The sequence below is a fragment of the Telopea speciosissima genome, chromosome 7 (genome assembly GCF_018873765.1).
Source record: "Telopea speciosissima isolate NSW1024214 ecotype Mountain lineage chromosome 7, Tspe_v1, whole genome shotgun sequence".
NCBI lineage: Eukaryota > Viridiplantae > Streptophyta > Magnoliopsida > Proteales > Proteaceae > Telopea > Telopea speciosissima.
Genome location: NC_057922.1, coordinates 8,296,686 through 8,318,579, shown reverse-complemented (window position 1 = coordinate 8,318,579; position 21,894 = coordinate 8,296,686). Strand labels below are relative to the sequence as shown.

At 39.0% G+C, this 21,894-nt stretch overlaps 2 protein-coding genes across 3 annotated transcripts in view; one reads left to right on the top strand and one right to left on the bottom strand.

The window, feature by feature from the left end:
* The window catches only part of LOC122667802 (serine/arginine-rich splicing factor SR45-like), a 25,585-nt gene extending 7,459 nt beyond the window's left edge, over positions 1 to 18,126 (bottom strand). Inside the window, exons 1-3 of one of the 2 annotated variants that reach the window (XM_043864234.1) lie at positions 18,121 to 18,126; positions 17,007 to 17,009; positions 3,705 to 3,910 (exon numbers count right to left, since the gene is read on the bottom strand). In XM_043864234.1, coding sequence (XP_043720169.1) covers positions 3,705 to 3,904 — 200 coding nt within the window. In that variant the 5' untranslated portion in view covers positions 3,905 to 3,910; positions 17,007 to 17,009; positions 18,121 to 18,126. Of the gene's footprint in view, positions 1 to 3,704; positions 3,911 to 4,124; positions 4,169 to 17,006; positions 17,010 to 18,120 lie in introns of those variants that run through there. The other variant, XM_043864235.1, reaches the window with a different exon arrangement.
* Positions 7,533 to 21,894, top strand: LOC122667803 (cell division control protein 2 homolog A). The gene is made up of 9 exons (XM_043864236.1): positions 7,533 to 7,612; positions 17,135 to 17,176; positions 17,333 to 17,517; positions 18,638 to 18,758; positions 19,038 to 19,211; positions 20,364 to 20,527; positions 20,644 to 20,731; positions 20,865 to 20,918; positions 21,565 to 21,894. The coding sequence occupies exons 2-9, from the start codon at positions 17,168 to 17,170 to the stop codon at positions 21,652 to 21,654; spliced, it is 885 nt and encodes a 294-aa protein (XP_043720171.1). The 5' UTR covers positions 7,533 to 7,612; positions 17,135 to 17,167; the 3' UTR covers positions 21,655 to 21,894.

Here is a 21,894-nt window from a genome sequence, read left to right as displayed (position 1 = left end):
GCAATTATTTTTTTATGGCACAATAATGGAACGGGTAAATTACATATAATTGCATTGGAAAAACACTAGTGGCCTTAAAGAAGCTTGTGAGAAGAACTACTGTAATACAAGAGTGATGTAATCCTATGCTAGTATACCTATGCTTGTTATAAAAAAAAACCAGCAGAGGTTAGGCGATGGGAGAGAATCAAAGTTTAAGAAAGAAAATTAAGTAAGCAACACACTAAGTAATCACACTTTTGGATGTGGATCACAGATCCCAGCAGAAATATGTCTGCAGGAACAAGAAAGACCAACAAACATAGGCCCAGATTTATTGATCTTCATGGGCCAGGTCTAAGCCCAAGCCTAAGGCCAATCTCTAGTCAATGCGTGGGTTTTTTCTAGAAGCAACCAGCAGGCAGCAGCCAAAAGCACCCTTGCATGGAGATTTTATTTAGTTTCTATTTTTATTTCTTTGGCCAGCAAGTTAGTTGTCATTAGTGGAGTTTCGATTTTGTATTATATATTTATTTTAGTAACTCTCCCATAGCGAAGTTACTATTTCTTGTAAGAGCTGTATTCTTTATAAATATGGGGCCATGATTTTGACAATCAAAAATATTGCTATGTGCATGTGTGGGAGTGTGAGAGACATTCTGCTGGTGAGGCAGCCTTCTTGGTGAGATACCGAGGTGAAGTTTGGTGAGAGGCCTTCTTTGAATTGGAGTGAGACCAACATATACCCATTTTTCCCTTCAGTCCATCTTCAACTGCAGGATTCCATTCAGCCATAGATTCTTTCTTCCTCCAGTTGGTAAGGTATTTCTCTGTCAGTTTCTGTTATTAAATATTGGGTTTCTATTTTCAGAGTTCAGTTTTCTTTCTTCTTCTTCTGACAGCTATTAAGTCTGAGTCTTCTATCTGAATTGTTGATTTCAGTCCTGTTTTCTAAGCCTACTGATCTGCGCACGGTACTACAGGACTAAAGCTCATCAATTGCTGTTTTCGACCATCTTACTAATTTAGAAACTTTCTATTTTTTGACCTTCTAATCTGGTGTTGTAGGAGTCTTTAAAGTCTCGAGTTCTATCATCCTTTAAGGCTAATAATCTCTGATTACAGTTCAGTTTCTGAGTTTCTAATTCTGCTTTTTTTGGATACTTAATATTTCTTTCATAGGCCATCTCTCTTTATCCCACTGTTGGATGTGTATGAAACTTTGAGGGTTTGTTTCAGACCTTAGTTAGACCAATTGATCACTGCTTCTGGTCTATCTAATCCACAGGTTTAAGAGTTACTAATGTTCTCCCATATATGGCCTTTAGCTGCCCCTGCAGTTCTGGTTTCTTTGGTTTTCCTTATCACCAGTGTTAGGTGATTAGGATACCAATACTTTCTACCTAAACATGATTTTCCAAAGCAAATAGCCATTAACAAAATATTACATTCATTGCCATAAACTGAAGCCGAATTAGATTATGGAGACCGTTGGACTCATAAGTATAATGAACATAAAAGACAAAAAATAATCACTGCCTGACAGACTAATACCCTGACAGTTTTTTAACCATTCAATCTGAAATCAACTCAGATCTGCAATATATTGATCCAGGCCCAAAAGCATTTGAATAAGAATAACCATAAACATGACACCAAAAAGCAAAATGAGCAATTTTTTAAGCCCTAAAAATTTGGCTTCAAGAAAGGTAATGGAACAATACCAACACTTAAATCAAACTTCTAATAAGAAAATAAATACAACTCACAGTATAAGAAAGAGCATACCCAGTGCACGAGGCTCCCGTCACTGCGGGGTCTGGGAAGGGTCATAATGTGTGCAGCCTTACCCCTGCTTTGCAGAGAGGCTGTTTCCAGAGACTCGAATCTGTGACCACTTGGTCACAATGGAGCAACCTAACCGTAGCACCAAGGTCCACAACTCACAGTATGAATATAGCTAAAGGATACATACTTCCCTCCATCAAGACATCTCCGGACCTTCACTGACAGACTCCCCTACATCACTTGACATAACTCATACATTCAACCCTAACTCACCAAAAGCCCTATTTTGACCTAGCCGATTCACCTGTTCATAACAGATCCTGGTTGATTGGTTCCTAGTTGGTCTCCTATCAATCTAGGACTACATTACATGTCTTCTTCCTCTCCATCAATACTCAAGTAAGTAATCTTTGTTTTCTGCTTTTCTGCAATTGCTGTTGCCTGTCATTTGTCAGTGCTATTGTTGAGTTCGAACGTGAATCTCTACTCTAATTAATGTTATAATTTCAGTATCATCTTCTCCATACTGTCGACTATCAAAACCTGTTTTAATTTCTTATTCTGTTGACTTTTGGTGTTTGGGTTTGCTTGGGATCATGTCTGAGGGTTGTGTAACCCGAACCTAGGGTTCATCCTACCTACCCCCCATCAGGATTTGGTCATCAAAATGGGGTGACTCAAGAGGGTGGAATGGAAATTATAGAGCAGTATTTTTATGATACAGGGGTGTGGAAGTTTTTTATTCCTTCTCCATTGCCACCCAGGAGGAAGTTGGCTTGGACACAAGGATCAGATTTTCAGGATGATGTTTGGTCATTGGTGCGGTGTTTCATAGCATCTAGAAGATAGTTGCAACCGTAAATACCTCTGTATAACACAGTTGGGTAATGATAGTAAGTTAGTAACTACGACTTTGCATATATACAAACTTTTAGGAGAACACTACTTTTATTAACTGGATGAGGTTTGAATATCAGAGGGACTAAATGAGTATCAAACTTGCAGAAAATGATATTTGGATGAAAGTTCTCACTCAATCTTACTGAATTGTACATTGGAGTCACATCCAGTGAATTTTTTTCTCAAATTGATTTGTAATCCTATAGTTCATAACAATATGATATTCTTTTTGTCGACAGCATTCACTGGCAAATCCATGGGGTGGATCATCTCATGAACAAGGGACTTCAAATTTCCTTAAAGCAACATAGGACTCAATGGACCACATCTTTTACCGTCCCATTGCTGGACAGAGATTCCTCAGTCTTTCCATGGGGCTGGGATCCCCTGAGAAGACACTTGATCTAATTGACAATTGGCACTTGAATCTTTTCGGGGTGTGACCGTATTTTGCCAAATAAATGCTCTTTGTCGAGATCAGATGGAGTCACAGAAAGAATCTCCAATAATGAAATTTCTTGGTCCTCACCCTTGTTGTTTTTTAGGAAATGATTTCAGATTTTTTGTTCTACCTGGAACATAAATCTCACAAAAACAAAACACAAGTACACAATGGGTATTTGCTTACAATCAAGGAAGATAAATAGGACTCCCATCCGCCAATTAAAATGTCCGGGAATCATCAGTTCCAAGTTGAAAATTTGTTATTTCATGGGATGGCTGACATTTTTTACGTAGCCAATTGTGATAACAGCTTAATATCTCTCCAACTGGCAGAACAGGGTAGCATATACCCATTCAGCCTATAAACTGCATCTGCCAAGTTCCGACATTAATCCAATGCTTAGATAAACGCTACTTTTACACAAAAGAAATACCATAACCAACCAAAAGATAAGAATGTATGGATCAATGGAATGATTCTCCTTTTTTTACAACATAAATAGAAAGTAATGGGCTTCATGGAAACCAAAAAACTCTAATTTTCATGCAATGGGAAATGGAAAGGCTGGGAAGCAAGTAACAATGGAACAAACCTTCTTCTCGGCGGCGGAGGGGATCTTCTGCCAGAACTAACACTCCGAGACGGAGCGGAAGAAGAAGAAAAGGAGCGAGAACGTGACCGAGAGCGGGAACGAGAATCTGAACCAGAACTCGAGCGAGATGAAGAAGACGAACCCGTGTCCGAGCCAGAAGGCGAGGATGCACGACCACGACCTCGACCTGGTTTCGCCATGGTTACCTGCAGAAAGCCACAAACTCGGCGGAGTAAAAAGAGGAAGAATGTCCGGAAGCCCTAGTCTAGGGTTTTAGAGTTAAAAGCGTAGGCATAAGGTTTTTTTTGGATGTGTGTGTGTGTGCGCGTGTGTGTGTCTATCCTAATCTAGGAGGAGGGGAGAGGGAAAGGCTTACTTCACAACCAACCGACCTAGAGCTTGTTCACAGCGAAGGCTTACTTCACTGCAAGCTATTGAACTTCTTCCCGGAGAAAACTGAACAAAAGAAAACACGGTTATGTGTTTTTTTACTTCTCGAATAGTTTGCTACAAAGTGCACGAATCCACGAATGATACCTCCGCGTAAGGCGCCGAGCTAACACTCTGACCCACGCAAGTGCAAAATTTTTAAGCTTTACGCGCGCTGAAAGAGAGTTTAGAGGGAAAAAAATTGGGATAAATTCACATACCCCTAAAATGGACCTAATATTCTTCATACACCCCTAAGGTTCTGACAATTCCATAAGAACCCCTCAAAATTCCAGCGTACACTCTTATTTTTCAACCTAAATCCATTTAAGTCCATTCCGTTAATTTCAAACGTTAAATGTTAAAAGCTTTTTTTTATAGACCAAACTACCATTTCTTCTAACCACTCTTTAATTTTGAAAAGATCTTATTGCCCTAACCTATTTGTTCATAAATTGAAAATACTATTTTGCCTTACGCTACTTGTTATTAAAACCTAACCACAACCAATATTACCGTTACGTACCTGCATGGAGAGAGAAACCAAATACGAAGAGTGCAGAGCACTTGCTGCTCCGGCGAGGCAACCACCTCTCCGCTCCGTGACGACTTCCTTCTCCGGTGAACACCTCTTGCTCCGGTGGCGACCACCTATGCAGGTAACTTCTTCTCTGCTTCTCCTTCTCTGCTTCTTCTTCCTCTCTGTTCCTTCGCTCCTTCAACATGCCAAAGCTTGGTACATATGAAGAAATTTTGATTCTCTTTAAAACTTTGGATTGCAATAAGGTGGTCGACATCTCATAAGAAGCCCATTCCCATACATGCCCTATGTTCGTGAGAGAGAATGTCAGAGATGCACAACCTGGGATTTAGAAAATATGCCTAGAATTGTTAATTAACAAATTAACAACCTCATACAAATGTAATTACTTTCATCATACATATGTAATTAACTTTCGTAAATATAAAACAGAATCTATAACACAACAAATTTCATCTCAAACTCATGCAGAACAAATTTCATCTCATAGTTACAAAGCATAATTGAAAGAGAGAGAGAGAGAGGGTAATGTGAAAGATGATTACTTGCGTTGTCGTCGTCTTCGGCGAGTAGCAGCACCGCTGAGCTCCAGCTAGGGTTTAGGGAATGTTCTACCCTGTTCTTTGATCGCGAAAGGGAAAGTGAGAAAGAGAAAGGGAGAAAGGGAAAAGGAGAAGGGATGGCGATTTGGGTATTTTACTTTTTCACCTTTGTTGTTTTTTTGTTTTAACCACTTAGGGCTTTTTCATAATTACGTCTTAGAAAGGGTATAATTGTACGTTACCTTCTTCACGTTAGCATTTAACGCTTGAAATTAACATAATGGACTTAAATGGCTTTAGGTTGGTGTTGTAATTTTATTGTCAGAACCTTGGGGGTGCATGAGGAATATTGGATCCATTTTAAGGGGGTATGTGTATTTATCCCAAAAAAAATCTCTACGATGCCCTAATTTGGCAATGCATTGTGATGCGGGCCTGAGAACCCGACACGGGGAAGATGCGATATCTAATGGTGTCGAGCTCAAAAAGAAAGAAAATAAAATAAAATTGCCTTGCATCGAGCTCAAACAATTGGATGAAGCTTATTCCACGTGTCAAGCTCTTACGGTTGCACTGCAATGCACCGCTAGATGCCCGCAGTACAAAAGATTTTAATCCGAGTTTATATTGTTGTTTCAATAATCGGGAATCGAATGGGTGAATTCACTAATTCAAATTGGAATCGACCGTGATTGATCTAGGTTTTAGTCGATCCATAGAGATTGCTACGTTGTGGCCAAGTGATCACGAATTCGAGTCTGAAAATAGCCTCTTTGCAAAAACAAACCTTAAAATCATTGGTGTGTCTATTAGTTTACATGTGTACTCACAAAATATGCATGACAATGACACGTTTTGATAATGATGTCACTTTTAACTTATTTTTGAAAACCTTTTATAAATCTATCTTAAAAATCTTTTGAGAATAAGACTAAAGACAATTGTAAGAAGATGTCGAATTTTGGATACACCAATAGAGGTGTCATTGTGATACTCCATAGGGTTGTGAATTCCAGGCCAGGCTCGACAGACCTGACTGAGCCCGTCCAGCTAAAGCTCAGCCTGCCTCGGCATGTTTAGTAATAGGGTCTTAGCCCGTCGGGTGCCCGACTGATTCCAGGCCCAACCTAGCCCCCTCGGTTACAGCCCAACCCTTCAAGTTGTAAACTCCAAGTCTCCAACTCCCCTTCCCTCTCCTGGTATCCCTTGTGCGGTTGTGTCAATATTTACTTGTGTGTGAAAATTAAGAGGAAATTATATAGAATTGACTAGAGTGGAGTTACATTACTTAGAATGTTGCACCAATTATAATAGCAGATTTCTCAACAACTCCAATAGCACCCAGGAGAACACAAAGAAAATAAGAAATTACAGTTCAAAATCTTAAAAAAGGCATACAAATATGGGGCGAACAAAGTAACTGAAATGGTTGTCACTTGTAAGGATTTTGAATATTAGAACCTTAATTGGGTGGAGACATGAATCCTAGATTTGGAAAGGAACGAAATCGTGCATCAAACTACTTAGAAACGGTTGCACCGTTTAAAGTCCGTTTAGATTTAAACAGACCTATAGCCCGTTTCTGCACTGTTAGGCCCGGTTAAGACCCAATTATATCCCTAGGCCGACCGGTTGACAGCCTTACTCCAAAGGGACCTTTATCTGCTCCATTTCCCCAGGTTCCTATAATAGAGGGGGGCAGAAATGACCACCCAACCCTTGCCAGAGGAACTTGGGGAAATGGAGCAGGCGGGAAATGGAGTAGATATAAATACTACTCCATAGGCATATGGTATATGAATTTTTTTCCTCTTAGGTTCCCTGCTCGGTACGATTGTCTAGTTCCTCTCATAGGGGGCAGAAAATGACGACTTAACCACACCTAGGCAGTGTGTTTGGGCAGGGGGTTAGGTCATCATTTCCGCCCCCCTATGAGAGGAACCGGACAATCGTACCGGGCAGGAACCTGAGAGGATAATGATTCAATGGTACATGGAGTAAAATTTTCATGCTTAAAAAAGAAACAAATAAATAAAATCCTGCTGAAACTTTACCAGCACAAATGCACAACCACACGAGTCAAGGATAACATGGTAAATATCCACAATTGGATTCCAGCTAGACTGACACATGTCAGTTTTAGGGCTGCGTAGATAACCTATTCTGGACGGGTCGTGTTTCATGTTGCCACCCTCACCCGTACAACTTATCTTTGCATCTCTCCGAGTCTTTGGTTCGTCTCCCATTTCTCCCTCTCTCTCTCTCTCTCTCTATCTCTCACTCACACACACGCACACACTGCGCTTCGTGAAACCGGCGCAACCATCACCGTGTTTGATCCGGCGTCGACCGCTCTCCCGCGATCGGCATTCAACCGCCGCATTTTATCCGGTAACTTAGGTGAATCACATCATTTTTCTCTCCATCGCATTTCATTTCTCTCATTTTAATCGAAATTCATGTCTTATCCTCCCTAAGTACTGGATGATGAATTCTGTTAAAGATATCTTTAATGCACGACTGTTTACTGTCAGTAAGAATACAAGCACACTAATTTGAACTAACTCATTGCACTGTTAAAGACAAGATGATCTTTTCCACTACAGAGTAGTGGAACCCTGTTTTAGCAGTACACATTGTGCCGATTGTAGGCCAAATGAGCGAAACTTGAGGATGATGATTCTGAGAATCAATACATTAATTGGGTGGTATGGTTGATATTTCTGAATGTAATAGTTAGTAAATAGAAGACTGCAGTCCACTGATCTGACCATGGTATGGGTGGTATTTTAATGATAAGTAGTTATTGGTCTTGAAAAATAACAATTAGTATTTTTCGCATATGATCAGACTATCTTATAATCAGTAAATAAGACTGGTAGTATTACATAAAATTATTGGGACAATAAGGGAATTCAGGCTTTCGCTGATAGTTAGAGCTTGATAGTGGAATGTCATGCTATGGCAAAAATTTGATTGTAGCATGCCTGGGAATCGATGGCATCTCTGCATGTTGTCTAATTTGAGAACTATTCAGAACTCTACTAGAGTGGAGTTGAGTGCTTTGTTGGCACACTTGTTTGCCTGAGAGTAAAAGGACCTAAAGGAAAATTTAAGAAATGATGGAGGTGTATTGGTGTAGAATGATCATTTTGTGGCTACTTAATCGTCTTTCAGTTGATAAATGTCCCATCAGGCTGGATTAAGTGCCTTCATATACAGCAGAGTAAAAGGGGTTGGAGAAGCTGATTTCATTTAAATTCTGGTGTGACATGCCTTAAGGATTAGAAACTTTGATCTTTATCATTGGGTTTAAATGCATACATTGGTGTGTTGATTTTTATAATAGAAATAACAATGATATCAACCCTGTACAAAATCAGTGAGCCCCAATGACTTAGAAAGATTAATTTCTCTACTCCAACAGTCGAACTGCACTATTTAGAAGTACTTGTAGCAAAGAACCACCATTTTTTGCTCATTTATTTGGTTTTTATATTTAGTGTATTCAATGGATTAGAAAAACACATCTGCAAGAGACAAAACTAAGTGAACCACGCAATCCCTACCATATTTTTGAATATTGGACTGGTCTGCCTGTAAAACTAGAAGCGAGCAACTCAGCATTTTGCTTGCAAGCAAAACTAACCTCTTAGGAACCAGTAAAAAACTGGGGGAAAAATGAGGAGGGGTTTAACGAATCTACTAAAATGGGGACAGTTGTACCTTCCCTGGTTCTGATGTAGCAAAACTGGGAGGGACCTGGCCCTTTTGGCTGGTTCAGTGGCTGGCCCAGTTTTCAAAATTATTACCACAAGAACATCATGCAATGTTAAGATATTTTACTTGTATATATTGTAGTTTGAATAGCTGATTGATATTGCTGGGAGTGTTCAAATCAGGTTTGTAAGTAGCTTATTATGTTGTACTGCAGGTGTTAAACTTGTCATTCCCTTGTGGCTTAGTTCATTTAGTCACGTGCATGTTACATTAAGTGGGGGTACACATGAGTGGTACATTAAGTAAGGGTATACTTGTCATTCAACCAACTTTTTTCACAGTGGTTATCTCCTTCACAAACTGAACTATACACATATTGTGCTCATCTCTAAATCATCTGCCCTGTGCACTGTGTCGAACTACCAAGCCATTAGTTTGTGTAATGTGGCCCTATTTTTCATTATAAATATATAACTATCGTCTGTCCAATCGGTAGTACTCTCTTGTTCCTGCCATAATCTCTTCTTTTCCTTCTTATCTACAGTTCTACTTCTTATCATTGATTGTTCTAGGTCTGAAACTGTTACATGGTATCAGAGAAAAATTTAAAGAGAAGCACCACACTGTGTTTTTATTTCATTATAAAGAGTTAATAAAGACAGATAAACACTCTGGACAATCTTTCAGTAAATACAACCAAGCCAAGCGTGAGTGATCGTCCACTAAAGTAACACAGTACATAAATGATGAAACTGGACCGACTCTGGACACGACAAGGACTCCAAATATCTGAGTGAACTAATAAAAACAAAGATTGACTTCTAGAAACATCCCATGTAGGAAAGGAAGTATGGTGATGTTTGCCAAGCTCAAAAGCTTTACACTCTTTACGGGAGATAAATTTGCATGCAAGAACCATTTGTTGAAGCTAGGTAATGTAGAAACCAAGATCAATATTCATTGGTTTGAGAATTCAAATCAGTAGCCAAAACCAAGATCAATATTCAAAGGATAGGTTCAGGTTAGGGTGATTGCAACTAACAGAAAATTAGATGGATGGGTGGGTATAGGATTAGTATCGAGTGTCGGGAATGTAGAGGGGGAAACTATGCTGAAAGTTTCAGGTCAATCGTGTGGTTAGATGTGTAGGAATGAGGTGGTCCTAGTGGTAGTAATAGGAGTGAGGGTATTAAGGTAATTTCAGGTACTGGTTTTAGGGTTTAGATGATGGGGTTAGGTCACTGATCTCAGATATATTGTAATCTGATTCAGTAGGTTAATAGGTAAAGAAATCAGAATCGGGTATAGGGTTGAAGATCTAAATTGTAGCTTTAATGGTGGGGGGGGGGGGGTTAGGAGTAGGGGTAGAATAGAGAAAACAGATTTATATTTAAATCCAGAGGTTAGACCTGGCTCAAATTTGAATTGAGTTCTGTTCTAGGGTTAATGAAGGTATGCTAGGAATTTCAGATTTGATTGGATGGCTGGTTTGCTTAATCTAGAAAATAACCTTGTATATTATCTTCTAGAAAAGCTAGGTTCTGGTTGCAGAAAATTCATGAACAAGCTTACTTGTAATGTCTATGATCTGAGAATGAAGTTTCCAAACCAGCAAATCAGCAAGAGAACTTGAATAATAATAGTAGACGATCCACCCTAGCTTCACACCTCAAGGTGTCGATTGGATCATACACCAACTCCTTCAACCTTGATCAAACACAAGGTAAATCTTCAAGTTGCAGAAGACAACAATAGCAATGGCTTCAATTTTAGAAATTGTGAGTTAAGAGAGAGCTTCCATGAATTGGTTTATTTATAAGCCAATAGGCCAAGAAGTCAAAATCAGAATAGGACTAGGAAATCCCCCTATTTACAAGGCACACGCTCCTCACATGCGTTTAAGACGTCCACGACCCAAGCAATTAAACATTGCTAACGTAGCAACTGAAATTAATATAACTTAAATTGAACCAAACAATGAACCTGGTTCAATTAGAGTAAACCAAGACAAAATCACAGTAAATAAACTAAGTAGGAAGGCACATAAATCAGTAAACAAAGCAGTAGCTATTAGGCCACGGATTGGCCCCCTCTCTGTACTTCTTCCTTCTGGAACATGTCTTCAGATTTGCATCACTAGGAGAGCAACAAATGCCCTAACCAGTAATGCCAATCCAAGGGAAAACACCAACAGAAGTAGCAGACGCAGTAGTAGAAAAAAATCACCATCAAGAATCAAGATAATATAACCCACCCAACCCATGCCCTCCACTAATCGTATTCCTTATCTGAAGATCTTGAAAGACACATAAGAAGGATAAAAAGAGACAGTAATTTTAATTTGACTCACAAATAAAAGATTCAAGGGCAATTGAGGTACATGAAGAACAGACGACAATGGCAATGAAGTGGGATAAACAACACCAAAACTGGAAACCTGAGTAGAGGATTCAATAGCAAGTGTAACCTGGGATGGATGACCAGTTGTATGGAAAGAAGAAAACACATTAGATTACTGGTCATATTATTGAATGCATCAGAGTCAATAACTCAACTGGCTGGAGAGGAGGAGAGGCAAGAAGGGCAGTAGTACCTGAGTGGGCGAGTGTGGCAGTGGATGAAGAAGTGGAAGACTCAAGCTGCTGAAGATGTTTAAGTATCTGGTTATAGACATATTGAGACACAGAGCCTAATGGAATAGCTCCAGATGTAGAGGCAGACTTGGTTTCGTTATGCGATGCAGCGTCAAAACACCCATCAATCACTACTAAATTGGCCAATTGCTGTACCCACTCAGGTTTACCATACTTTGCCCAACACTTATCTACAATTTGATTGGGCTTACCACAATGAGAACCCTGGCGTAAAGGTCGATTATATTGCTGTCCTCTCACCACAGACCCCATGTCCTGTCCCTCCCTTTGAACCTCGACCTTGACTTTAACCAGGAAAACCTGAGTCACTTACACGGCCACTGCTACCAGTAAAAACTGCAGAGCTACTCTTGGTCGAAGAAGAGGATTTAGATCGGGCAAAAGAAGGAGAGAAAATTCACTGAATGCAACAGAAAGCCTCTTTCATTGAAGACACCTCTTCTCCTGTAAATAATTGACTTTTCATAGGTTGAAACTCAGGATCTAAACCAGAGGGAAACTTGGCAACTTCAAACTTTGCACGCTGAGATTTAACATGTCAAGCATCAGTAAAGGAGGCTTGTTGGCAAACTCATTTATCTTATTGTGACCAGGCTAAATATTCTCTTGCAGTAGGAATTATTAGTCAGTTTAGGGAGACACCCAATTGGGCCCATTGGGAGGCAACTTATAGAATTTTGCAGTATCTTAAAGGTGCTCCAAGAAAGGGTCTTATATACAAGACCTAATCAAAATGTTGATCTTATTGGATACTCAGATGCTGACTTGGCTGGTGTTGAAGGTGATGGGAGATTTACTACTGGCTATTGTATCTTTGTTGGTGAATCTTGTTACTTGGAGGAGTAAGAAATAGACCACTATTGCGAGGTTTATTGTTGAAGCCGAGTATAAAGATATGTCTCATATTGTAGTTGAATTGATGTGGGTGAAGTCTCTTCTTCAAGAGTTTGGGTTTCCTATTACTAATCCTATTGATATATTTTGTAATAACAAGTAGCTATTTATATTGCCAACAATCCTGATTTCCATGAGCAGACTAAACACATTGAGGTCGATTGTCATCTTGTGAGAACTGCTGTAATATAAACTGATTTCTACTTCGTTCATCAGTTTTGGGAATCATTAGGGTGATATGTTTACAAAGCAACTGTTTTGACCTGCTTTTCTTGAAGGATGCTCCAAGCTGCGCACTGGTGATATTTATGCTTCAGCTTGAGGGGGAGTGTTAAGTAGCTTATTATGTTGTACCGCTGGGGTATACTTGTTCTACCCTCACGGCTTAGTTCATTAAATCATGTGCTGTGCATGGTACATTAGGTAGGAGTACACATGTGATACATTAAGTGAGGGTATACTTGTCATTCGGCCTACTTTTTTTTTTTATTACAAATATACAACTACCGATTGGAGATTCATTTCATTCCCAATTGGTAGTACTCTCTTGTTGCTGTCCTAATCTCTTCTCCTTGTTATCTACAGTTTCTACTTTTTATTGATTGTTTAAGATCTGAAATGGTAACAAGGTTACTTAGTGAAGAGAGACCAAATGCTATTGCATACCCTGAGGATTTGGATTTGGCTTCTCAATTTTAGACACTGACAATATATTACGTGAGAGTTATGAGACCTGGATCTCTTAACCTAAGGGGAATTATTGGTCCTAGAGTCAACAAGAGCAAGAGTATGTTGACATAAAATCTGAAGAGGAGGTAGTAATGCTTTTCTGTAACACTTTAGTTTGTAAGGTTGCAAAATGCATCTGGGTTTACTTCTATTGCTGACTCTAGATATGTTGATTTAGGGACCTAGTTAGTCAGAAGGTAGGTAATTCAACTCTGGGAAAATTTCTTTAGTGTTAAGAGATATGTAACACGATAGGGGGACTCCCCCTATCTTGGTTTCCTTTTATTAGTTTATGTCTTTAATTGTTAGTTTCCTAGTCTAAGTGAGTTTCTTGTTTTAGGCTTTAGGCTTAATTAGGTAAGAGTTATATTCCTTTTGTAATTCTGTTTTGGCTTAATATAAATATGTGTTGGCTGGTACAATAGAAGTAATATTTTATCGCACAACCCTTTTCTCTCTTCTTCTCCGTCTCTTTCTGTCTTCTCTCTTCTCTTTACCAGGCACTGGTTACAGGTTCTGGGATTCTTTACATGGTATCAGAGCAGTAACCAATACCTGGTTCTCTTCGTGATTGCTGTTTTGAGAGTCGTCTAGGGTTTCCAGTTTGAAGAAGGGAACCCTAGTTCATAGAAGAAAAAGAACTAGGGTTTCGTATGCTGATGTTGCTGATCAATCCATGTTGATCGAAGTTTATTGATGGTGTTAATTGAAAACCTGCCGTGTCGATTTGTTTGCTGATGAGTGGCCGCTGCTTCCCCTTGATTATACCTGAATCGATTCCTCTTGGCGTGCTACTGTCGGTCGTATGTTGTCGTTTTATTTGTTTGCCGCTATTTTTTGTCATTGTCAAAGGCATTTACTTGGTAACCAGTGTTCTTGATGGTTCTCGAAGATTTATTTGCTTAGTTAGTTACCTTTGCTGCTATTTGATGCAATCGATTGCTGGTGATTTCATGGTCCAAGAAAGTTGCTGTTCTTGGTAGGTTACTGAAGATGGTAATGCCCCCTTTTGGCTCGCTGTTAATAAATTCCTTGATGATTGGTTTTTCGATCGATCGATCGTGATCGAAGAAGTTGAAGAAGATTTATATACCGCTGGTTTTCTTGGTTTTCAAACCCTAGTCGATTGCTGTTGGAGCTTTCCTGTTGCTGAAACCCCTTCTGTCTTCTATTATTGCTACTGCTGCTATGGTTTCTGATATTTACTGGTTCAAAGGTTTGGTCGATGGAGTCAATGACTGCTCCTGCTTTTTGTTTGCTGATCTGGGTATCGATTTGCACTTGTTGAAGATAGTCACAGTTGTGTTGATTATGCTTGCTGATCTCTTGCAATTTGCGATTAGCCGTGGTTTTCTTCTCGTCGCGTGAAGGTCTCAACCTCCGTGGTTCTTGCTCCAGATGGTTTCGTGAGGAAGAAGACTTCCTCTACAAATTGGTAGAATATGATAAGTGCTTTGATTGCTTTCCATATTCCTTTGTCCTTTATTTTATTATTTGAATTTTCCAATTATACCCCTCCTATTAGCACTAAGTCCCTCATGTCCTTATTTTACTTTTCATTCCAAGATTACCCTTTTGCCTTGGATGGTATTTGTAATTAGATTTCATCTAAATTACAGATATGCCTTCCCTTTTTTTCAACTTTGAGTTATTTACCATTCTGCCATTCCTCTATTTATCTATCCAAGAGCCACTTGAAAATTTTAATTAATTGCCAGATTGCCACAACTTCCATGTACTTATGTTTTACCTCTCTTGGGTGGATCAATAGTTGGGTTTTAAGATTGGGATTACATTGGGATTGATGGATTAATTACAAATTTGCCATTATCTTGCTTTGGTAGACCCTGGATTGTGTTGGTGTGGGATTTTATTTGCTATCATGAGGGGTGCTTCTTTTATTGGCGATTTTATGTGGCTGCTCTTGATTGAAGATTATTGGGATCTTATTTGTTATGGGATGATATTTATTGTTGCCATGTATTGGTGGAATATTCTCTGAATTATTTGTTCACGTGTAATGCTACACGTGAGGGGGAGATTGGAGATGTCTAATACAAGCAATTTTATCTGAGATTTTTTTTTTTGGTGTTTGGGACTCAAGAGTGAGTATGATTGTTGTTGGATTGCCTTCCTTGAGAATGGCTTTTGTGTAGCCATTGTAGCTGCACTTTTATGGGCTTTTGTGTAGTCACTGGTGCTGCGCTTTTTTGGGATTTTGTGTAGCCATTGGAGCTGCACCTTTTATGGGATTTTGTGTACTCACTGGAGCTGCACTTTTTATGAGATTTTGTGTAGCCATTGGAGCTGCACCTGTTATCTGATTTTGTGTAGTCACTGGGCTTGCATTTTGTTGCCTTCATTGGAAATGACGTTTGATGTAGTCGTTGGGTGCTGCATTTTGTTGACTTCCTTGAGAAGAGCTTTTGGTGTTGACATGTAGCTGATTGGATTTGTCTGGGCTGCTATTGTTGATGGATTTATTGCTTGGAGTGCTCCTTTGAGCTCGCTGGTGTCTATGACTGCATGTGTTCAAGACTGGTGTTGCCTTTCATATTTGTTCTTGTTGGTCCAAGCTGGAGCTTTCTTATGATACGTGTATACTCCAGCTTGAGGGGGAGTGTTAAGAGATATGTAACACAATAGGGGGAGTCCCCCTATTGTGGTTTCCTTTTATTAGTTTATGTCTTTAATTGTTAGTTTCCTAGTCTAAGTAAGTTTCTTGTTTTAGGCTTTAGGCTTAATTAGGTAAGAGTTACATTGCTTTTGTAATTCTGTTTTGGCTTAATATAAATATGTGTTGGCTGGTATGGTAGAAGTAATATTCTATCGCACAACCCTTTTCTCCCATTGTTCTCTCTTCTTTCCATCTCTTTCTGTCTTCTCTCTTCTCTTTACCAGGCACTGGTTACAGGTTCTGGGATTCTTTACATTTGGTAAATAGGAGAACTCTCACCAAATCAACCTTTTCCAACTAAACATTTACAACCTCTTGGATTTCAAGGCTTTCATATAATGAACAGATAGACGACCTTGTACATTGGAATACTATATGTAAACGTGAAGAGAATGTTAGTTTGGGTTTGGGAAGAATCCAGGAGGGAAACTCAAGTCTTCTATGTAAATGTTTAATTAAGCAATGGTACTTTTGGCATTCAACAATTCAAAGCATAGTTGTCACGGCAGATAGGCGATCCAAGGCGTCAGAGAGGGTAAAAAATCAAGGCAATACCAACTAGGTGGTTAAGGCGTCCAAGGCACCCGCCAAGTCAATCGAGGCGCCTGGACGCCTAGGCGTCGCTTAGGTTACGCCTTGACAACTATGATTCAAAGTAATAGATTCATTCTAGATGACACTCAAAGAGCACTAATAGGGTTATTCTTTTCTTTCCTTGGAAATCTATCTGCTGCTTCTCATCCTTATTATTAGGTAAGCTGCTGTTTAGGGAGTTGAGTTACTTTTAAAACAGTGGTTATACCAGCTACCTGATTTTTTCCATGTTTTCCCCCTCCCTCTCCTTAACTTCAGTGATTTCATGTAATTTTAATGTTTCTATGTGGGTATCTGGTACTATTTGCTTGCTTTAGGAGGTCATTCTTTGCTTCTTCTTTCTGTTTTTTCGTTTTATTTTTCATTTAGTATCTGGATAACAGGGCTACCATGTTTCTATATTGTTTGTTAATGTCTCTGGTGATGACTTCTGTTGGTGGATATGCATGTTCTGTGGCTATTCAATTGGACATTCAGTCTTGGGTTTATGTTGATCTTATGATTTACGATAGTTGTATTGACTTCCTGCTTGTCTTGTTTGTTTCATATTATGCCTGAATTTGGTTTAGCATCCAGTTGTCTTACTTTGGAATTGAGCATTTACAAGACATTAATTTTTTCAGTCTCCTCTTTCTGATGTTTGTCTTCAGATTTTTCTGTGGTGGAGCAATTTGGTCTGGATAATGGACCAGGTAAAGGGTCTCCTTCCTGCAGGACTTCCATTTCTGTTTTTTAAAATTTGTTTTGGGTCTTGACATGGTGAATCTGGCAGTTTGAAAAAATCTTAGAAGGCATCTATTTTATTTTTCTTTTCCTTGCTTTGGGTTGTAACATTGTAAATCTTGCAGTATGAGAAAGTTGAGAAGATTGGAGAAGGAACTTATGGTGTGGTTTACAAGGCTCGTGACCGTGTGACAAATGAGACTATTGCTCTAAAAAAGATCCGCTTGGAGCAGGAAGATGAAGGAGTCCCTAGCACAGCAATAAGGGAAATCTCTCTCTTGAAAGAGATGCAACATGGCAACATAGTCAGGTTTTTTTGGAAGTCTCAGTAGTTCCTTTATCAACTGTAGGGTGTGCCGGTGTGTTCTGCCAAAAATGAGAGAAAAAATCGTGGGGTTTGAAACAAATAAATCTTTCTTCGATATTTGGCAGAAATGACCGTTGCTTTCCCCAATATGAAATGTATGCAGATTCATCAATTTGATTGCTTGGATCTTGTACTATAGGTGAAGTCCTGATGTAGCGTCAGTAGTAATTTTGTTGGCAAAGAAATAACCTTTCTTCTTCACCAGGACATATTGGAATGAGATTATTCGCCTAAGCATTAGAAATTTAGAAGAGATATTGAATATGTTTGTCTAGACTATTTGTTTGTGTTAATGTATGCATGGTGGGGTGTTGGTCCATGCCCCATGGACTTCCATGGACTAGAGTACCGTAGGATAGTCTAGTCTAATAGCTTAGTTTAATTATGTATTTACTTTCCTTTTGTAATTAGGCTTTAGGCTAGATAAGTGATTTGTTTCTATTGTAATCAGTCTTCCACTCTTGTAAGTTTCCTACCAAGAGTAGGTAATTATATTAATATAAACAGGGAGGCTTGTGCGACAGAATCGTTATGAATCTATCACACACTGCTCTTTTCTCTCTCTCGTTCACTTCTTCTTTCTGGTTTTCTGGTTCACTAAGCTCTGGTATTGTCACATGGTATCAGAGCAAGGTTGGTCAGTGCTTCTTGATCCTTGCTTTGATAGTCGTTTCAGTTTTTTTTTTTTTTTTTTGGGGGGGGGGGTTGCAGCAACCTATGCTGCCCTACCTACTATATGAGGCCTTAGTTGCTGCTTCTACGAAGATGAACTTATTAGGTCTCTTGATCTGAACTACATATATCTGCCCTATATTGAAGGATCCATCCATATTTCAAGGTCTCTTGATAGTACTGCTATTTCTGACTTTTTTAATCAGATAGATTATTGCTGTTTCTGTCAATTGATAAGCTGTCAAATTTTAGATTAGATACTGTTTGCCGACTATTAATTTTGAAAGTATCCTTGTATTTTGCGTTACTTGATCTTTCTTGCTTGGTTTTGATGGGTTTTTTGTTCATTGACTTTTCCCAGAACAAGGTATTAAATCACTTTTGATAACAGGTTGCAGGATGTAGTGCACAGTGAGAAACGGTTGTATCTTGTTTTTGAGTATCTGGATCTGGATTTGAAGAAGCACATGGATTCGTGTCCAGAGCTTGCTAATAATCCACATTTAATAAAGGTGGGTGGCATCTTTCTACCCAGTGGAAATCTGTGCATTCTGTTAGAAGAATAAACTTATACTTCTCCAAATACATTCAACTGCCAAGGTGACAGGAGTTTATGTTTTCTTGGAAAAAAATCTAGGTGGTTGTGATCACTTCCATGGGTAGTTGTAGGTTTGCATATTTAGTATGATACTGGTGAATCTCATGTTCTTCCCTACCAGTATATCAATTGTCTGTTTTGTTGGTTTAATTAGTATTTAAATGGTTATGCTATTAGGGTACTTTTTTTGCAGATGTTTCTCTATCAGATTCTTCGTGGAATTGCATATTGCCATTCTCATAGAGTTCTTCACCGAGATTTGAAACCTCAAAATTTGCTAATAGATCGCCGCACTAATGCATTGAAGCTTGCAGACTTTGGGTTAGCTAGGGCATTTGGTATTCCCGTGAGGACATTTACTCATGAGGTATTAAATGCACAATACTTTTTTCTGTATCTGTGTCTTTTATCTTCCATTCTTTGTTCTTAACCTGGTATCCATGTATTAAGTGATAAAATTTCTTAGGTTTCCTCTCCAATGGAACTTGAATTATTCATTAAGGTTGCAAATTCTCCTTAGTTTTAAGCTTGGTAAATTCTTCTAATATTTATTTTTAAATTGTGCTTATCAAACATGGGATGTTTGTGGGAGATTTCAAAAGGATCCCAAAAGGTTGTCTATACTATCCTGCACCAAATTGGGAAGTTCAATTTTATTGATTTCACCTTCCTTTAAGATATATAAAAGCAAGCAAGAAGTAGGAGGCATTTATGCTAAAAGAAGCAATGAGATCTTGTATGAAATGTTTTTTTGTTGTTTTTTTAATGAATAATTAATGAGATCTTGTAGAAGTTAGACCTAGGTGTACCATTCCCTCCCATACCTCTTTGACATAGATAGTCAGCAAATAAAACCCCACCATGTTTCTTGGAATTTAGCTGTTGCATCATCCTCTTAATATGAGGGCAGGCCTTGGTGCAATGGTAAGGTTTCTCCATTGTGACCAAGTGGTCGTGGGTTCGAGTCTGGAAACAGCCTCTCTGCGAAAGCAGGGGCAAGGATGCGTGCGTACATTATGACTCCCCAGACCCCGTAGTGGCGGGAGCCTCGTGCATTGCGTACGTCTTTATTTTATTTTTTTATCTTCCTCTTAATATGTCATCAGGAGTCAAATAGATGGAATTCAATCATGTTTTTCACTACAAGTGAAGTACCACATTTGGCATTACCCCCTTCCCCACCCCCAAAAAAAAAGAGTACCACATTTGGTCAAAGCACCCCTACCTTTTCCAGGAGTAGTCCATATCTTCTAACTTCTAACTACAGGGCAACACATCCCCAAACACCATAAACGAATACTGGCAAGTATGGTGAAAATTTCATTGTATATATATATTTTTAATGTTTTGCAAATGAAATTCTTTTGAGGGATTTTCAGAAGATACTGATATTACTGAAGTAGATATGTTTATGTTATTAGACATCTAATTTTTCAAGAGAGTAGAATGCAGAGTTGCTCTATTTATATTCTGATTGCTTTGTTCTATGTCTCTTATATCTTCATAATCTTCCTTCCAGGTGGTAACACTCTGGTACAGAGCACCAGAAATCCTCCTCGGATCCCGCCATTACTCTACTCCGGTTGATGTATGGTCAGTGGGCTGTATATTCGCTGAGATGGTGAATCAGCGGCCTTTGTTCCCTGGGGACTCTGAGATTGATGAACTTTTCAAGATTTTCAGGTTTTATTGCACATTTAGAGTTACACTATATTTGGTGCATATATCTTTTCATAGCTTGTGCATTTATTATTATCATTGCTAGCGTTTCACATTCATTTGTGGTTTCCTCTGTGAAGATATATGGGTACTCCAAATGAAGAAACCTGGCCTGGAGTGACTTCGTTGCCAGACTTCAAGTCTGCCTTCCCCAAATGGCCCGCTAAGGTGATTGCTGTTCTTTTGCAGTTGCTATTTTCTTGGATATTTGTAATCAAATCCTTAAATCTGTCACTTTTTTAGCAAGAAATACTCAAAATATATAATATTAATAGATTTAAACCATGCCTCAATGATGCAGGAACTGGCAACTGTGGTCCCAAATCTTGAACCAACTGGTGTTGATCTCCTTTCTGTAAGTTAAGCTGTTTTGATATATTATGCAAAGCTAAAGAAAGTAAGAAACTGCTTTGATTAGGTCAACTGAGGCACACACCTATAGAATGAATGGGAATGGTAAAGCTTTTAGTGTGAGAAAATATTGGATGCACTTTAGTATTTTCTCCAGAACCTTTCACCATTGAGAAGGGGTTTTTCTGGCCAAGGGGCCTTTGGTATCTCCTTTTTGAATGTATAAGATCCATCAATAGCTTGGTGAGCGTGCTACAATTACATCTGTGAATAAGATCTGTGCATGAGCATAGTGGTTATTGAATTATTATATTAGGTCTTTCATAGTTGTCACGGTGTCTAGGTGAACGAAGGTGTTGGAGGGGCCTGGATGCAAGGCGACACCAACAAGCACCCGTCTAGGCAGGCCCTAGGTGACCAAGGCACCCACCTAGGTGACCCTAGTTGTTAAGGCGCCTGGATGCCAAGGTGGTCGCCTTGACAACCATGGGGTCTTTGATATGGTCTGGAAGTTGCACCACTGATTAGTACCCAGGTTCTTCTCAGTGATATTTTTTCAGACAAAAACTATGTAGTTCTCTTTCAGGCTAAGGACTAAGGTACTTGAATGCTTGTTGCCATTACTTATGCATGCCCCTATAATTTTTCAGAAGATGCTCTGCTTGGACCCAAGTAAAAGAATTACAGCGCGGAGTGCCCTCGAGCATGAATACTTCAAGGATCTTGGTGTTGTACCTTGACCTTCCTGTATCTTCTTCTTTGCAAATTGTTTTGGCGACTGTTGATAGTACTAGCAACTCATGGCATTTAATTGTGTGATAATGTGTGCTTTTAATCCATTGTTTCTCTTTTTGTTCCATCTGGTTCAAATCACATTGAACTGGAACTAGCCTTTCTCATTGCATGTGCATGTAAAGAAACACTGGATATGGATGGCATTTATTTTAGATTTTCTTGTGTTAAAAGCGAATATTATTAAA